Source organism: Rattus norvegicus, chromosome 3, assembly GCF_021556685.1.
Source record: "Rattus norvegicus strain SHRSP/BbbUtx chromosome 3, alternate assembly SHRSP_T2T, whole genome shotgun sequence".
Taxonomy (NCBI): domain Eukaryota; kingdom Metazoa; phylum Chordata; class Mammalia; order Rodentia; family Muridae; genus Rattus; species Rattus norvegicus.
In genome coordinates this window covers 27,033,857-27,052,197 of record NC_141536.1, presented here as the reverse complement: position 1 = coordinate 27,052,197, position 18,341 = coordinate 27,033,857, and the positions used below count along the sequence as shown (strand labels likewise).

At 37.4% G+C, this 18,341-nt stretch overlaps 1 protein-coding gene across 1 annotated transcript in view; it reads right to left on the bottom strand.

Annotated features, from left to right (window-relative positions):
- Kynu (kynureninase) overlaps positions 1–18,341 on the bottom strand; it is a 150,764-nt gene that overhangs the window by 95,916 nt on the left and 36,507 nt on the right. The window contains 3 exon segments of the mRNA NM_053902.3: positions 35–106; positions 1,195–1,256; positions 11,538–11,620. Coding sequence (NP_446354.2) covers positions 35–106; positions 1,195–1,256; positions 11,538–11,620 — 217 coding nt within the window.

Sequence of the window (18,341 nt, the reverse complement as noted above, 5' to 3'; positions counted from 1 at the left end):
AAAGAACATAAATATAATTTGAAGAAATCCTTACATGATCAGAAGGGAAGGCTTTGGCTTCTAGAAGAATTTTGTGCCGCTTTGGTGTAGGCTTAAAGAATGATAACTACAAGGAAACAGAGTTATAGAGAAGCATTAGTGCACAATTTCCACGTTTGCTCCTTTATGGCACTCTTTCATGTTTTAAGCTCCAACGTTTGAAGGCATTCATTAATTAACCATCTTAGATATCTGACAGGGCTACCTTTTCAATTAGCCTAGTTTCCAATGAATTATGAAGAGGGCGGAGATATTGGCTCATTGTGTTTATCAATGGAAAACAAACTCAGAGGAAACTGTGAGGCAGATAAAACCAAATTCCAAAGCTTTATCTAAATGGTAATTGAAAATTTATCTTCCTAAGCACTTAAAGGTAATTTCTCTAGAGTGGGACTGAAATAGCTTTTCTATGCATGCATGTCTTATTTACATATCTTACATTGCCAATTTGGATCCCTGTGTTACCTGCCCCCATCTGGTTGTTTGCTTTATGGTATTATGGTTTAGGTCCAGGTAAATGCTCTTTGTCCCTGTCCTGAACCCCTGTCCATTTTAGAGGCACCAGCCAGGAGTAGACTACTTATGCACTGGCCATTTCATTTCTCCACACAGTCTCTGGGGAATAAATAAACCTGGCCCTGATTCTAATACAGACGACAACACCTGTCAACAGGGTGCTCACCATTGACCATGGTGCTAAATTAATTTTCACATATTCCCTTATTGAGTTCTGTACACCTATAAGGAAGGTACGGTTGTCCTCATTGTTACAAAGGGAAAAACTAATTCTTAGAGACACTAAATAACTTAGTTGGGAGTCAAAACTAAAACTAAGGATGCAGGAACTTTTAGACATTATTGAAAACATACTCTTGAGTGTTTTCACCAGACTATCCCACTTACTTCCTCTCCCCACCCCCTGTATGAGTAAACCCCAAAGGTACTTAACCTATGCTATTTTTCCCCAGGAGAACCAATTCTTCCATGTTTAAGAAGGAACCAGGAGATCATGGTCTAGCATTTCTTGGTGAAACTAAAGAATCTCACATGTGTTCTTTGAATAAGTAACCCACCAGAGGCTTATGAATTTGAGGAAGAAATATATAGATTATGCAAATGAGAGAACTCAAAACACAAATGGGAAAGAAACCTTACCAGCAGGAGATGTAAATTAACAGTCAAAGCATTCATTAGAGCTATTTCTTTCTCATGGGCTCCTGTAAAATAATCGTCAAAAAAATACATCACGCCTGAGGTTTTTCTTGGTGGTTGGAATGGAGTTGGAAGAGAGAATGGAGCTTTACTCAATTATATCAATGGTTTTAGAGAAAAGGGCATATTAATGTATCATTATGAAGGACAGAGGTGTTCCTGCCTGACTGATTTACCAAATTATACCTGGACTTACATACATGTAAGCAGAGATAAATAATAGTATTCTACTTTTTATGTTATCAATAACAAAGCCAAAATAATAATCATTTCTATGACCTGAAAACTGAGATTAATTTATCCTATTATTATCAGTTTGCAAAATCCTCAAAGAGTACTTTTCATGTGTGTGTACCTGTAAAATGAAATTAGGATTAATCATAGCTTTAAAGTTGGTTGTTTCCAATGTCAAGCTAAAGTTTACCTGTAGTAACAGAAGTTGGCTCTTCTAAGCATATTTCACTGTTATCACAATGAGATTGGTCACAGTTGTCAGGACAAAAGAGCTGTATGGCAAAATGCCAGAGCTTAAATACCTTTATTGATTTACTCATATGCAGGAGGATATGCAGAATTCACCATTGGACCTGATGGCCCATGTTTGAGAATTGGAATTAGGAGGGAAACAGAGCCTACCCTTGTGACTTGACAGCTCAGAGGAGCTCTCATACCTTCTGTGGCTCAACTTTTCAGATGTTTGTTTAAAGAACGAACAAACCTAGAACTACTTTCCTCACCAAGACTGAGGAAAATATCTATCACAAAGTTAATAAATCTGCTAAATAAAATATATGTTATGGAAAATACAGTGGTCATACACTGTTTACTCAAAAGCCTACCTGTGAGTTCCCTTTAGAAATATAGAAGTCAATGGAATAATAAGTTTGATAAATTTCAGGGTAAGTGCATTTGGAGTGGGGTCATTGGAAATGAGTGATTAACTGATGAATTCATATATTAACATAGACATTCAAGGAGAAGCCTGTATTTTCCTTTGGTCAAAGGCTATTTGTTTTGCTAAATGGATTTCATTATTTGTTGTACAATTTGTGAAGAAGTGGTGAGTGTTAAAAGACAGCCCATTTTAGAGGGGAGCAGATCTAAAATCAAAGGGCCAGGAAAACAATCTCCTTCTACATCTGTAGACACAATAAGTGGACATGATAGGCTTACATCACACGAAATGAATGATATATACCTTCTCCCACACAAAAAGTACCTTTGAAATGTGGTATTAAAATGAGTGTTATCAATAGTATTCTATCTGTTTCTCTATATTGCAGCATAATTTTTTACTGACTCTTCTGAAATAAAACTCCGTCCTATGGTTTTGGTCTTGATTAAATGATTGATTCATTTTTATTCATCAATATTTATTATGAAAACCACTTATTAAGAAGTTTTGAAGCAGAAAGTAAAAGGAGAAACAGAAAGAATGAAAACAGTATGCTAAGAAAGTAGGATTAATGAAGGGAAACATTTAAAAACAAAAATGGGTTTTGCTTAAGCATTGCAAATTTATTAAAAGTACCATGTTCTGGGGAAATTATGGTCTGTCACATGATATCCAGTTCATTTTAGAGGACCTAAAATGTGTCTGGCATGGGCAAGTTCTTTTCTTTTCCGGAGTTGAGGATCAAACCCAGGGCCTTGAGCTTGTGAGGCAAGCGCTCTACCACTGAGCTAAATCCCCAACCCCGGGCAAGTTCTAATGCTACAAGAGTGTGCTGCTTAGGCACACTGGTCTGAGTTAATATCGTGGCATTTCTTCCTCACTTCCAAGGCCACGCTCACTCTTGTCCAATTCTTTGTCAATAGTCTCTCTCTAGTTTGAGTGATTATTTATCCCCACACCATTATCCTTACTGTGAGGACTGCAAATGAAATTCACCAGAGCGCTTCACCAAATGCCACTGTAAGGTACTGCTGAGCCGAGCCCAAAGGCAGGGTTCATTTATTTAAGATGCAAATATGCATACCTAGGTATGTGCAGGAGGGATGCTAGTATAAAGTCTTAAAACACCAACAGAAATGTTTACTGTGAATATAGCTAAAGGCACTTAAGAGCAAATTATTCTCAACATCAGAGCAAGGCAAACCAAACTGATTTTTAGTTTGTTTTCAAAGGAAAGTATACCTAATTGACCTCATGGATTCAAGTTGTACCTTGAAAACAAAATTGTTCTACAATATTTCAATATTATCTAAGAGATAAATTATTTAAGTTAAATGAAACTCTTTCAAGTAGCCTCTCCTTGTTCCCTTTCTTGTCCTAAGAGCCTTCTTTGAATTAATGAGGAAATATCATGACCTAAAATTATTCAGAGTGCAGCCTTTTTGAAGCTTTCTGAAAGCTTAAGAACTTGGAAAGCTCTCCCCCTTAGGGGACCGCTTGTGATTTTCTTTGATAAATGTCATAGTGGGAGTTGCTTCATCTGAGGTGGGTATTTTCTGGCTTGTTTATTCTTTGCATCTAAATGCAAGCACTGTGTTCTTGTATGGAAGCCTGGCAAGGTAACATTTCTGGAGCCATTGCCATAAGGCAATAATTTTTAATTTCACATCTGGAAATCCAAAGTGAGCTAAACCATTACAGACTCCACTGAGGAAGTGCACTGACACTTGGAAACCTACAACTTGTACTATTTCACACAACCGTTCAGCAAACAGAATCTATTGTGGGTTTCCTTCATTGTATCAGTATAGAAACTGATACTAAAATAAGACTGACCCAAAGTCTCACAAATAATAATAATTTTTGTTCAAAATTACATTCAAAAGCACTGTTTATAGACATTGCCTGTGAGTCAAGTATGGGAGGTCCAGGTTCAGAACTGATTTCCTTCTTTGTCTCTTTTATCCCAATATAATTTGAAAGTTATGCAAGCTGAAAAGAGCAAGCCCCTAAGCAAGTCCTGTTGGGTAAGACAATCCACTTGGACTGTCGTATCATCTTCTTTCTGCTTCATTAAGCAGATGCAGATGCTATTGTGCACTTGCTGTCAGGACTATAATTAGACAAAGCCCTAAGGAATTCTTACAGTTGCAAATTTCTCTGGCCCCTAGTGATGGTGAGTGCATTAAGAAGGCTCTGGAATAGTTGAAGCAGATCACCTGGGGATCACTGCCCCTCTTATGGTCAACCACAAGTTTCATAGAGAAAATATGTTCATATTCCATTTTTATAAGCTCAAATGCATACTTCTATCCCTTGGTAATTTTTATGTATTCAAGGGAAGTAGACTTAATAATAATCCTAATAATATTCTCAAGCATATCTATTTCTAGAATTTTGATAATATGACATTAATTAGAAGGGAAAGTTACTCCATGTTCCATGTGTTGTGGAATTGTTGGCTCTATATAAAATGTTTTATTAATAGTTTTTCTTCATACCCAAAATTGAAATTCTTTTATGTCTGAATAAATATGCCCGTTCATTGTCTCTCTCCCTTCCTGTTGATTCTAGAGGTATCAGTGTGTACGCATAACTGTCAGTGCCCCATTGAAATTCTTTTTAAAGAATCTCGTGCTAAACTAAAGACTCTGCTTTCAAGTAACTAGAAGATCCAACAATGTCTAGAATAAGACATGTCTGTCTGTTCAGGGCATATGTAGACAGCTTAACAACCAAGGAAAAGTAACTTTCCATACTTCATTGTTATTTAATTATTCCATGGTATTTAAGTCATATCATCTGGAGTCAATTTCTGTTTCTTATGATACAATGTAAGGAAGAATAATAAAAGCTGTAATAGAGCAGGAAGCATGGCATAGTGATAGAGTACTTATATCCTTATGTAAGGCCCTAGGTGCCATCTGAGGACACCCACACAGACACACACACACACACACACACACACACACACACACGCACGCACACACACTTTGTATTTTTAATATTTCAAGAATAATTATCTTTTATATGGATTTTTATATTGGAAACTGAAATGTTTCTAAATTAATTAATAAAAAATTACAAATAAAAAGGTGCAAAAAAAAAAAGAAGAGATGTCTCTTATGGTGGGCTCTTTACTCCAAGCTTTTGGGACAGAGCTCTTAAAACTCATTCTTCCTCCTAATGATAAGAAGGTCTCCTGTCATTCCTAACATGGTATGACTTAGGTGATGTCAGAAGAAAGACCATGTGACCAGATGGGTGGAACTTGTCATCTCATCTACCTACTGTTTAGACATGGACAAGACATTGAGCCTCTGAGAACTCAGCTCCACAGGTTCTGAGTTGGAAAGCAGACCCAAGGACTGAAGGCATACATGACAAGGGCCTATAGGACCTCTCACATGACTGCTGTGTCAGATTTTGTTCTTTAAAATGAGCTGGACAGAATGTAGAAAGTGTATCTGACTCTGGGAAGTGGGTGTCAGAATTTAATAAAGTGATGGTTTACACAGTTCAATGTCAGAACTGGTTTCCAATGTTAGAGACACACAGAATGTGAGTCACATGACACTGTATAGTATTTGCAAACTAGATAACATTTAACAAAGCAAAGGTCAATTAATGCAGCTTCTTCAAATTTAGAAATCTTTAGGCCTTTTATGCAAACTGACTACCTACAGTTCTTTTTTGTTCTCCTCATTAACAGCACTGGTGGTGACTGCTTTGAAATTTTTGCTACCTTTATGCGACATGCTTGTATTTATTGAGCAACAAAAAACTTGTACATTTAATGAGTTGCAATAGCCCTATAAACTTTTAAGTAGTCAAAGTAAAGTCATGTAGAGTTTATTGGCTTTATAAATAAATCTTACTAAATAATATCATATTACAATTTCCCTGGCCTGTATATAAATATACTAACTCCCCCTTTGAGGATGATAAATACTAAAAACAAAATAACAGGCTTAGAATGCAGTTGTTATCTGAAAAACAACCTGGTATACACACACAAACACACACACATATACACACACACACACATACACACACATATACACACACATACACACACATACACACACACATACACACACACATACACACACATACACATACATACACACAAACATACACACACATACACACACATACATACACACACATACACACACATACACACACACATACACACACCTATACACACACACATACACACACACATACACACACATACATACACACACATACACACACATACACACACATACACACACACATACACACACATACACACACCTATACACACACATACATACACACATACACACACACATACACACACCTATACACACACATACACACACACATATATACACACACATACACACACATACACACACACATACACACACACATATATACACACACATACACACACATACACACACACATACACACACCTATACACCCACACATACACACACATACACACACACATACACACACCTATACACACACACATACACACACATATATACACACATACACACACATACATACACACACATACACACACATACACACACACATATACACACATACACACAAACATACACACACATACACACACACATACACACACACATACACACACACATACACACACATACACACACATATATACACACACATACACACACCTATACACACACATACACACACACATATATACACACACATACACACACACATACACACACACATATATACACACACATACACACACCTATACACCCACACATACACACACATACACACACCTATACACACACACATACACACACATATATACACACACATACACACATACATACACACACATACACACACATACACACACACATATACACACATACACACAAACATACACACACATACACACACATACACACACCTATACACACACACATACACACACATATATACACACATACACACACATACATACACACACCTATACACACACATATACACACATACATACACACACATACACACACATATATACACACATACATACACACACCTATACACACATATACACACATACATACACACACATACACACACGCATGCACACTTACATGCACACACACATACACACATATACACACATACACACACACGCATACACACTTACATGCACACACATGCACACACATATACACACATATACATGCACACACACATACACGCACACACACATACACGCACACACACATACATACACACGCATGCACACTTACATGCACATACACATTCTACAGCTAAAGAAACATATGCTCTCATGTTGAATTAATATAAATACGCATTCCCAGGTTTTCATTTATTATCCGTTAGTGATTTAAATAAACACGAATAGTATTCAAAAACTGAAACTTTGTGGCTGCTCTATGAAACCACCATTCAGTCCACCTGCCACCTACAATGCATATTGTTTCTTTGTGAGTTCCCTCTTTTGTCATGCACGGGGGTTTCTGACAGCTGTGTCAAGGGTGCTGCTCCTTGGGAGCAGGGGATGCTGTGCTTCTAACCTTCCTGAGCTTGGATGCCCTTTGGTATTGTGTTCTAGACCCAGGTAGCACTCACACCCTATAGCTTCTTATAAAGGCTCTTAATGCAGATCTCACTCTCTGATCCTTTTCCTGCGCTGCCCCGGCACTTGCACGCTCCTGAGCACTTTCATAACAGCTATACTTCTGGTCTGTGGAGACACGTTGCTTATATTGTTCCTGTCATCTTTCTGAAGAGATAGTATTTTCAGAGTGCACTAAATATTCAGATCCCATAATATGGCTTCATTAAACCAATAGAAATTTGCACCTTAGGAACTCAATAAAATTGGAAAGTAATGTTACTCTTGCTTGTAAGCTTTTGATTCAGAGTTTAAAATCTTGTAATAGATAACATAGCAATGTAGTTTTACAACGTGAAAGATGATCATTAAACATGAGATATTGTTTATAGTAAGGAGAAAATAGTCCCCTGTTTGAACCTTTAGACTTAAAGCACAGAGAAGGCCACATCTTCAGGTGAGTTCTAACAGCCACTAAGAGCATGCTTACATTTGTATGTTATGAATTAAACGTGCCTTCTAAGGCCATATGCTGAAGTCCTCATCCCCTGTGTTAATTAACGATTGGGGTCATAGAGGTGAGGTCTTAATCCCCCTGGGTAAAAATGTAAAATTGGTTTTTGCAAGCCAGGAAGAGAGCCTGGTAACATTTAGATCATGAGCTGTTAGCCTCAGAAAGAAAATCGGTTCTTTTAAAAATCACCCAGTCTTTGTTATGGCAGCGTAGGCTGACTGATATGCATGCTGTTCCTCTTCCTGGGCCAGGTTTCCCCAGCTTCCAAACCTCCAGTCTTTGACACTCTGATGGTTGTGTTAATAAAAAGATAAAGGAGAGATGAAGAGAGGATATGTCTGGGGTTTCAGCACCAATGTTTTTTAATAAAAAATAAAGGAGGGGGTGGGGGCGGAGGGGGGATTATGTTCTATGGAGCTCTGGGGGAAGGGGGTGCCTCTGCATGCCCATGTTAAGGCATCCCTTCCCCCCCCCCCCCCGAGGGACCAGCTGCATGCAGTATAGTATAGAATAGTTTATTCAGGGCATGAGGATGGGTGTTAAGAAGGTAGGAGGGCAGAGGAGTGGAGGGGGAGGGGGAGGGGGAGGGGAGAGGCAGGGGAAAGGGGCAGGGAGAGGGAGAGTGAGGGGGAGGAAGAGGGAGAGTGAGGGGAAGGAAGAGGGAGAGAGAGGTCATCATGAGCACGTGGAGAGAAGCGGGGAGGGGAATGGGGAGAGAAGGGACAAAGGGAGAAGTGGATAATAGTAATAGAGCAAGAGCAAGAGAGAGAAGAGTGGGCAAGCAGTCCCTTTTATAGTGTCAGGCATACCTAGCTATTGCCAGGTAACTGTGAGGGTGGAGCTTAGAAAGAATGCTAACACTGAATGAGGAGCCTGGAGCAGCCTGGAGGTCACATACAAGGGTTAGAGGAACTGGTCTCTCTTTTATTTCTATCTTCATACATACTCCCTTATACACTTGACTTGGCAATTTCCAACCTTTGAAAGATAATCACCAGAGTAATGCAAAGGTTGTCACTTATTTGTTTTTCCTTTATTAGATTAAAATTTGGTTTATAGCATATTTGCTTTTATTTATTTCTACAAAATCAGTTAGCAAATGTCTTCCTCTACCAATCTCCTTCATTCATTTTGGCTTTCTATTTCATCCATTGAGACTTTGCATATTTTTCTAATGCCTTAAATAGTTTCTGAGTGAGCGTTCAGATATATATTCCATGAATATGACTTGTTCTCAGTCAACTAAAACCTCAGTTCCTGTGGTAACACAAGTGACAATGACCTGTTGTGGGCTTCCTTGTTTCAGTGGTTATTTGCATATTAATTTATGTTTTGTAGTCAGGATATGGCCAGGAATCCTTTTTGTCTTCACTTATTCCTCAGAAGAGCCTTGGGATTTTCAGTAAAGGATCAGAAATTATTTTTGAACAAACATTCCATTCATTACATTTTCATGGTTTGCCATAGTCTTACTTCTCCTTTCTAATTCTACTTGTGGTCCATGTAGGTGAAATCTTCTAGTGGTTGCCCAGAATCAAATGAGACAACTATAAATAGTTTTATACTTTCTGACAAGGGGGAGAGATTTTGAAAATCATTTGGAAACCAGGAATTTCCTACTAAAATACATAAAATATTTTCATACAACATACAAAAATTAAAAAGTATAATATACTCTAAATTTCACATAAAATTTCAGTCAATGCTGATATTCAAGACAATGAAATAATTTATTATCTAAAAGATCATTAATCCTACCAATAGGATACAAAATTTAATTTAGGAACTTCATTATGCCACAAACTAACATTAGTTTTATTACAGTTAATGTTAAAGGGATGAATGTTTGAGCCATATTGCTATTTCAAAGTACCTAAGATGCATTCATTCCCAGCATCAATGTTGAGACTGCCTAGAACTCCAATTCTAGGGGATTCAAAGGCCTTTTCTGGCCTCTATTTATTTACACACACACACACACACACACACACACACACACACAGAGAGAGAGAGAGAAAGAGAGAGAGACAGAGACAGAGAGACAGAGAGACAGAGAGATCTAGTCCTTTGATGAATACCATACCAAGGCAATTATAAAAGAAAGCAATCAATTGGGTTCTTCTTTACAGTTTCAGATGCTGAGTTCCTGATCATTGTGAAAAATATCATGGTGGCAGGCAGCATGTGCTGAAACAGTAACTGAAAGTTTACATCCTGATGGATGGGTTTAGAGAAAGATGAGCCCTCAAAGCCTCAAAGCCTACCCAGAGTGACACACCTCTTCCAAACTCCTCTGACAGGCTACACCTCCTAATCTTTCTAGGAACCAAACACTCAAATATATGGGTTTATGGGGACCATTCTTATTCTACCAAACACACACACACACACACACACACACACACACACACACACACACACACACACTTAAAACAATAAAACATTGTTCATTTAATTTTAGTTAGTCAAGTTTAGGATGGGGTCTCACTACCAGTCTCATTGGCCAAAAACTCAGCAACCCTTTGCCTCATCCTTAGTTCCTTTACCTGACTCGGTCTTAACTTAAATAGAACACCAATTTAAATGGAAATAAACCAGTGCCTTATGCTAAACATATTAATGAAAATTAATGTTTATCATGTAATGGTATTAGAGTATTCATTTATATTTTTTTAAAAGTTGATTAAAATGAATGAAATGAGCTTTTCCTCATTGGAGGTGATAATTAGGGATTTAAAAGTATATAAGAAGATGAACATGCCTATAATCCCCAAGTTTAGGAGACCAAGGAAAGTGCTCTGAGTTGCCTGGGTTACAGAGGAAGATTTTATTAAAAACAAGGAGTTACTTAGCAGACCTGGGTGGATCTGAGTGGAGAATACTTGCCTATTTGGAATGAGGAACTGGGGCTTATCCCCAGTACCACAAAATAGAGAATTAAGAAAACAAATAATTGAAAGAGCCAAAAATAACAGATATTTTTATACCATGTATATGGATATTGTATTGCACATAAAAATTTTTGGATAAAATATTATATTATTAATAATATATTGTTAAATTGTTGTATATATATATATATATATATATATATATATATATATATATATCCCCATTATGGGTTAACTTAGAAATCAAAATGTTAGTCAGTAAGACCTATTACTTGCTTTCATAGCTAAACTTTATCTTTTGAAAAAGATTCCTTTGAAGAAGCATGTGCTGTGCTTTGTACTTACCTACAATGTCCTTCATAAGGCTTACAATGCTCTCATCTCCTATAATCCAAGGACGTTTCCCTACCTCATGGCCATAGGCTCCTCTGCAATTGAAAAGGGACATAATCACTTCTTAGTTGTATGGTGTTTATGGGGGAATGTGTATGTGTGTTTGTGTGTGTGTGTGTGTGTGTGTGTGTGTGTGTGTGTGCGTGTGAGTTTTTTGATTATTAACATTAAGTATTTCTATGTATATCAATTTATTCTAGCGGTTAACTTGGGTTCCTGTACTGGAACATGAGTATTCATAAGTTGGGGATCCTGTTTTCAGAGGTAAAGATCCTTTAAAAGGTGGAACCTGAAAAAAGTGGGTAATGGGAAGAGGTGGGGAGAGGTTTGTAGGCCAGTCCTATGTCTTTGTTTCTTAATCTCCTCAGATATGAGCAAACAGCCTCATATTGTTCTCCCAGGAGCAGACAGCTGCAGTCTCACACATTCCATACCCTGGTAGACTATACCCTCTCAAACCATGAGTCAAAATACATCTTTCCTTCTTAAGTTGGTTCTTTGCAAGCTTTGGTCGCACCGCCAAGACAAGTAACCAATACCTTTGTAATGTTGTCTTAGTAATATTAATACATAACACTTTAAAATCAAGAAGTAATACCCTGTTATTAGGTTCAAGAGTTATCATTTTTTCTTTACTGCTTACATTTTTTTTACTGTTGTTGATGGGAGGTTATCGATGTCGTATTTCATTTTTAAAAACATTTTCCAGTCTAAGTTACTATATTTTTGTTTATTTTGAAATTTTCAAGGCTTTTGGAACATTCTACTCTGTACCTGTAGCCTGCAAGTAGTATCTATACAAAATTACATGTACTATTAAATGTATTAATGTGATAAAATATATTACCGTGACTATACTTGTGATAATATCTTATGGAAATAATAAAATTTAGTAACAATCATAATTAACACGATATTTTTACCTATTTTATAGTGATTGACCTATCATAGCACAGCTTAATTTTATTACTGCAGTACATTTTTTTAGCAGGTTTTTTGGAAGGGGAGAAAATACAAATGAATATTTCATGACAAAGAAATTTCCATCCTATGGGGAAGAATAATAATACACATGAAAGTGCAGAGGTAACTGAATGAAAGTGTTTAGAGGAGCATTTAGAGTGCTGTTGCCTGTTCATGTCTTCCATAACTCTGAAATGGATTGGTATGAACCTGATACCTTGTAGACTAGGAAATAAGGCTCGTGCACATGCTTTTCAATCTAAGAGAAAGTCAAGGTTTATCTCAACCAATTGAAATTCTTATCAGCCTGTGGTGAGCTGGGAAGGCTGCACATTTGATGCCATGCTACCAAAAACATTCTGAATGCTCGACCGTTGGCTTTTATCATAAAGCATGAGTCAACTTCAGGTCTTTACTAGAGGGAGGCCGTACTCATTGGAAACTTACAGGTGCTAGTTTTCCCCATCTGTAAAAGTAGATAAATGAGTGACAATATGTTCCTTAAAGGGTTAGCAGGGAAAAAAAATGAGACAACATTTAAAAAAGATGGATGTACAATATTCCTTTGCTGACTCATCTCCTCTCATGTAAATCTAATGCTTAACTGCCTTCATCACATGTGATGCATAACAGGAATTTTTAAGCTAATATTTCCATTACCATATAAACTGAGATGAAGGAGACGGACTTTCTGTGTGAATAAACATAGGCTGCTAAGAACTAGGAGGAAGAAAAGGGCAATTCAATTGCTAGTTATTATTATTCATATTATTATTAGATAGCCTGCAGCTTGCCTCTCTAGACTCCCAATATAAATGTTAAAGACAAAAATCATTATCATTAAATGGTAGTTAAAGGCAGATACTTGGATCCTTTTTTATTTTAATCACATAGAGCTCCCTGGCCTTTGCTGATAGCACAATATATCTTATTACATCTAGGTAGTAAAATTCTATGTTCTGCCTCAGAGAATTTATATCTCAGAATATTATGCCACCTACTTCTCACTCTGGTAGACACCATGGTAATAATCTTTAGGGATGTGTTTCTTCCTGCAAGGCTTTGGCATCTTCCTCTCTTTAAAATATTACACACTAAGGCTACTTCCTCATTTTGTCAGACTGCTAGCCTGGGGTAGTGAAATGTATTTAGAACATTTTATCCAAATAAACCCAAAGTAAAGTGGCCTGTCATTAGGAAGAATTGATGTAGATTAAAGTGCAGTTATAAACATATGTGTTAGAGTTAAGGAAGATAGGAGATTGCTTTCATTCAAAGTTGCTTAAAATAAGCCTAGCACAGCTGCAATCCTTTACCAATGTCGGGAAAGAATGTGAAGAGTTAACGTAATAGCAGGACATTAATCATTGCCAGGAGTGGGGTGTTTTGCGAGATGGCTACAAGCAATATTTGCTCATGAAATTAGATTTCAGGATACAACATCTAATTAGGAAGTTAATAGAAGATTGGATTCTCTTTAGAATAGGACCATATTTTACCCATCCTACAAAATGAGAAGAGCCCTTATTTTAGAAAGCTTTCCCAGTAAGTAAATCAATAAATTTCCAAAGCTTTTTTTTAATGAAGCACAATTTTATCTATGACCTAATTGATGAATAGCTAACAATGGTTCTAAAAAGCTGTACTTTTCACTCATGTGCCCCCCTTTATTTAAAAGAAGAAACTCATAGTTGAATAAAACTGTTATAGTGACCTTCAGGTGAAAACATCTCTGGTCTACTTCATCATCACACTGGCCATAAGCACCTGGTCCTTTAAATCATCCCATGTCAGCTAGTTGGAATGTTCCTGAAGTATAAACCAACAGGACATTTCTGTTTTAACTAATCCTACCTAAGCTGTCAGTCTCTTTAAAAGGCCCCTGTAAAGGCACAAGCCCAACAGGCATTTCTCTAAGACATCAATCTAGCAGATTTGAAAATGCAGATGACTTGAATGCCATAGTTCTAGGTTCTGTCTTTGGGATTTGATGCATGTTTCTCAATGTAAAATATGCTCTTATAATTGATGGATTTTTGCCTTCCTACTGAAGTTTACAATTATGATTATTATCATGTTACTTTCCTTTAAATAATGTAGACTGTTATTAAATATTTAAAGTAAAACATATCCTCAAATTTTGTAGACTGATAGACTATCTCTTCTCACATTCCAAGAGGTTAAAGAATATTATTATTTATTATTATAGGACATTTCCTTTTTATTATCGAGACAAGGCCTTATTCCATATTTAATGGTATCTTCAAATTCACAATTCTGTTTCAATTTCCAGAGCACTAAGATATTAGGTTTATGATACCATGTTCAAGATTATAGCAATCTTGTTGATAATCATTATATAACAAATGAGTCTGTTTATCTTATAACTTTTCTATTTCAAAATGTTAGAATTATATAATTTCATTGACAGAACATATACATTGGAATTAAAATATAATTTTACTCATTAAGATAAACCTTAGAAATCTCATGACTGAGAATCAAATTACAAAGTAACAGTAGTAAGGATTTTAAAACAAACACAGATAAAAGGTAATAATAAATTTGGGATAGGTTGCAGTTTTTTCTTCAATAAGTAGAAATTGTAGAAGAAACACTTAGTATAACCAAAGTAGTAAGTTAAAATGTAAGTCATCGATGTGGCTGTATTTAAAGTAGTAGCATTTAAACCAGTGGTTTGGAATGGAATCTTCATAATGCCGCGACCCTTTAATACAGTTCCTCATGTTGTGGTGACCTCCAACCTTAAAATTATTTTTGTTGCTACTTCATAACGGTAATTTTGTTAATGTTATGAATTTTAATGTAGATATCTGATATCTGTGTTTTCCAATGGTCTTAGGCGACCCCTGAGAGGTTAGACTTCTGAAGGAGTCGAGACATGCAGGTTGAGAAACGCTGACTTAAGACGTGGGCAGAGTCTTGAACAGGACTCACAGCTTTAAGGTGCATGTACCACCCATCACTTGTGACGTGGCAAGAAGCAGCATTTGGGAAATAGAGAACAGCCTCCAGCAGGCACCAAGTCTTCTCATGCCTTAGTTTTGTAGAATTATGAGAAAATGGATTTCTATTCTTTATAAGTTTGTCAGTGCCTGGGACTCTGTGATCTTAGGGTTTTATAAAGTCCAGCGCTAAACCGCTGTGTTTTGATCATTGACTTTCCTTTAGTATTAAGTAATCAAACATGAAGTTCATAGAGTAGAAGATTAGTTACTATCAGAAGTAAGTTATGCTGTGAATAGATAGTCAGGATGTCTGTGAAAGCTTACCACAATACTGGGAAGTCCCAGACCTACGGTCAAATGGTGTAAGGAGATTAATACTGAAACCAAAACTATAGTCAGAAATGGAACAGAAAGGACAGAGAGCCTACCGCAGTGCCACAGTTTAAATAAAATCATATTTTAACAATTTAAACATGATTTAAATGTGTGCACAAAGCAAGTTAAAAAAAAAAAAGAAAGAAAGAAACTGTCTAAACTTGGCTTAAGGACTCCTTGAGGTAAGGCTGCCACAGACCCAAATTCAGAGGGTAGAGTCAGTTTCCTACCGTCTTTTCCGGAAGTTTCCAGCCAAGGATACTGTTCACTAACTCCAGCACCGTTGTGAAAGATCCCACACAGCCTCCTGTGTTTCCCTAGGAGTCCCTCGTGCCCTGCTCTTTAGCTAGCCACTACATTAAGAAAAGGTTTTCTTGGGGTTGGGGATTTGGCTCAGTGGTAGAGCGCTTGCCTAGCAAGCGCAAGGCCCTGGGTTCGATCCCCAGCTCCGGAAAAAAAAAATAGAAAAGGTTTTCTTTCTTTTTCCTTTTTCCCCTGTCTGTTCCTATAACCTGCTTTCTCTCAATGATCTCTCTGCTGTCAAGTTTTCAGGTGTTCTCATTATTCGGAGCTAAGTTGATCAGAAAAAAATAAAAAATCTTTCCCGCAGAGTCTCATAGAGAAAAGGCTACAAGTAGTTTCAAATTAAATATTTTTTTGGGAATAAAAGACAAATAAAAACTGTTTTTGGATCAAAGATGTGCAGGCAAGGTGGCCACGGGGGCGGGGGGGGGGTACAGGGGGAGGAACAGAAGGATGAGGACCGGAAGTGTAAGTACACATCTGAAACCCTGCTGCTACTAAGGAGCAAGCCAGGCCACAAGGTTGATTTAGGTCTCCAGGGCTGAGGGGAAGGGGAAGTACAGGGATCAAAGCAAGAAGGGGTGGAGCTCTTTTGCTTAGAATAGGCTTTTAATTCAGTTTTCCTTGCCTTCAGATTTAAAGCACACTCCTGGGTGAATCATTTGTCTAGTGAGCACTGGGAGGACTTAACTAAGACTCGGGCTTTGTCTCTCCTCCCAAAGTAAAACATGAAAGGGGACCGCAACAATAGCTGATGCTCTGGGAGACAGGCGCTTTTCCTGAAACCTAATTGTAACATCTCAACAATCATCAACCAGCCCTCAGTGGTTTGAGGTGTGATGCGGAATGAATGGAGCAGCAGGGCAGCATCTTTTAAATACCTAGAGCATAAAAATGCAAAGCCTGGCTGCCTGAGTATTCAAGGGGGAAAGACACTTTCAAAAGTGCAAAATCATCCAATTTAACTCTGCTCTCAACATTAAGGACCGAAATGAATATCAACCATTTTTATTAACTGTGACCCTCATTTATTAAATCCTAAAACCTGCTAGTCCAAAATGCTTTCAAATGTGATGATGTGTATTTTGAAACCTATACATAAAAGCTACGGAGATGAAATTACAACATGCTTAATAAATTATATAAGCTTTCATCATTCTTGCATTAATGTGAGAGCTCTCATTCTTGACCATGAAAATTAAGGACTTTGCGATGTTACCTAAGAGTCCTGGTAGCTGTCCTCGGGTGGGCAGTGTGAAGTAGGCAGGTAGGAAGAAGGACAGAAAAGGAGGAAAGGTCATGAAACGGGGAGATTTTATGAGTGCCAAATGGCCTGCTCCAGAATTCGTATTTAATATGGCTTCATCTTTCTGAAATGTTGTTTCCTGACCTTCACGTGGGACTCATTTCCATAATGATATTTTTTCTTATTTTCATATGATCAGAGGTGGGGCTTTTAAAAATACTTGGGTTTACAATTCAGAAACAAGACAAGAGATTTAAGTATTTAACAGACATACCTAATTTCGGTTTTATAAGTAATTACTGTAGAAATAGAGAAGATACATAAAGCTAGATTATTTACCTAAGAACATGAAAGTAATGAAAATAGATGTTTCTAAGTTGTCTACTCTAGGGGAAATTGTAGAGGGTTAAATGTGGGTATCTGAACTCAGAAATGGTAAACTCTGGGTTTTTCTTTTTTTAACTGATGGGATCACAATTCACAATGAGCTATGATGTTTGTTTTTAAAACTAAAAGTAAAAGGCCTCAAAGGTTCAAAAATAATGATAATTAAATGGGAACCTCAATTATCTTGAGTTGATGGGTGTTAGCATTTTGTCTAAGCTCTGCTCCAGTTACCTGGCAACAGCCAGGTAAGCTCCAGCCCATAATTACCTGGCAACACTGCCCCCTCCTCTCTCTCCTGCTCCTGCTCTGTCCTTTCATGCCTTCCCCACCACAGGAAGCTGTGTTCATGGCTGGCCTCTACTTCTCTACTTCTCTACTCTCTCTCTGCCTTTCTCTGCCTCTACTACCCCCTTGACTCCCCTCTCCATGCCTGAATAAACTCTATTCTATACTATTCCATCTTGTGTCTGGTCCCTTAAGGGGAAGGAATGTCTCAGCATGGGCCAGCAGGGG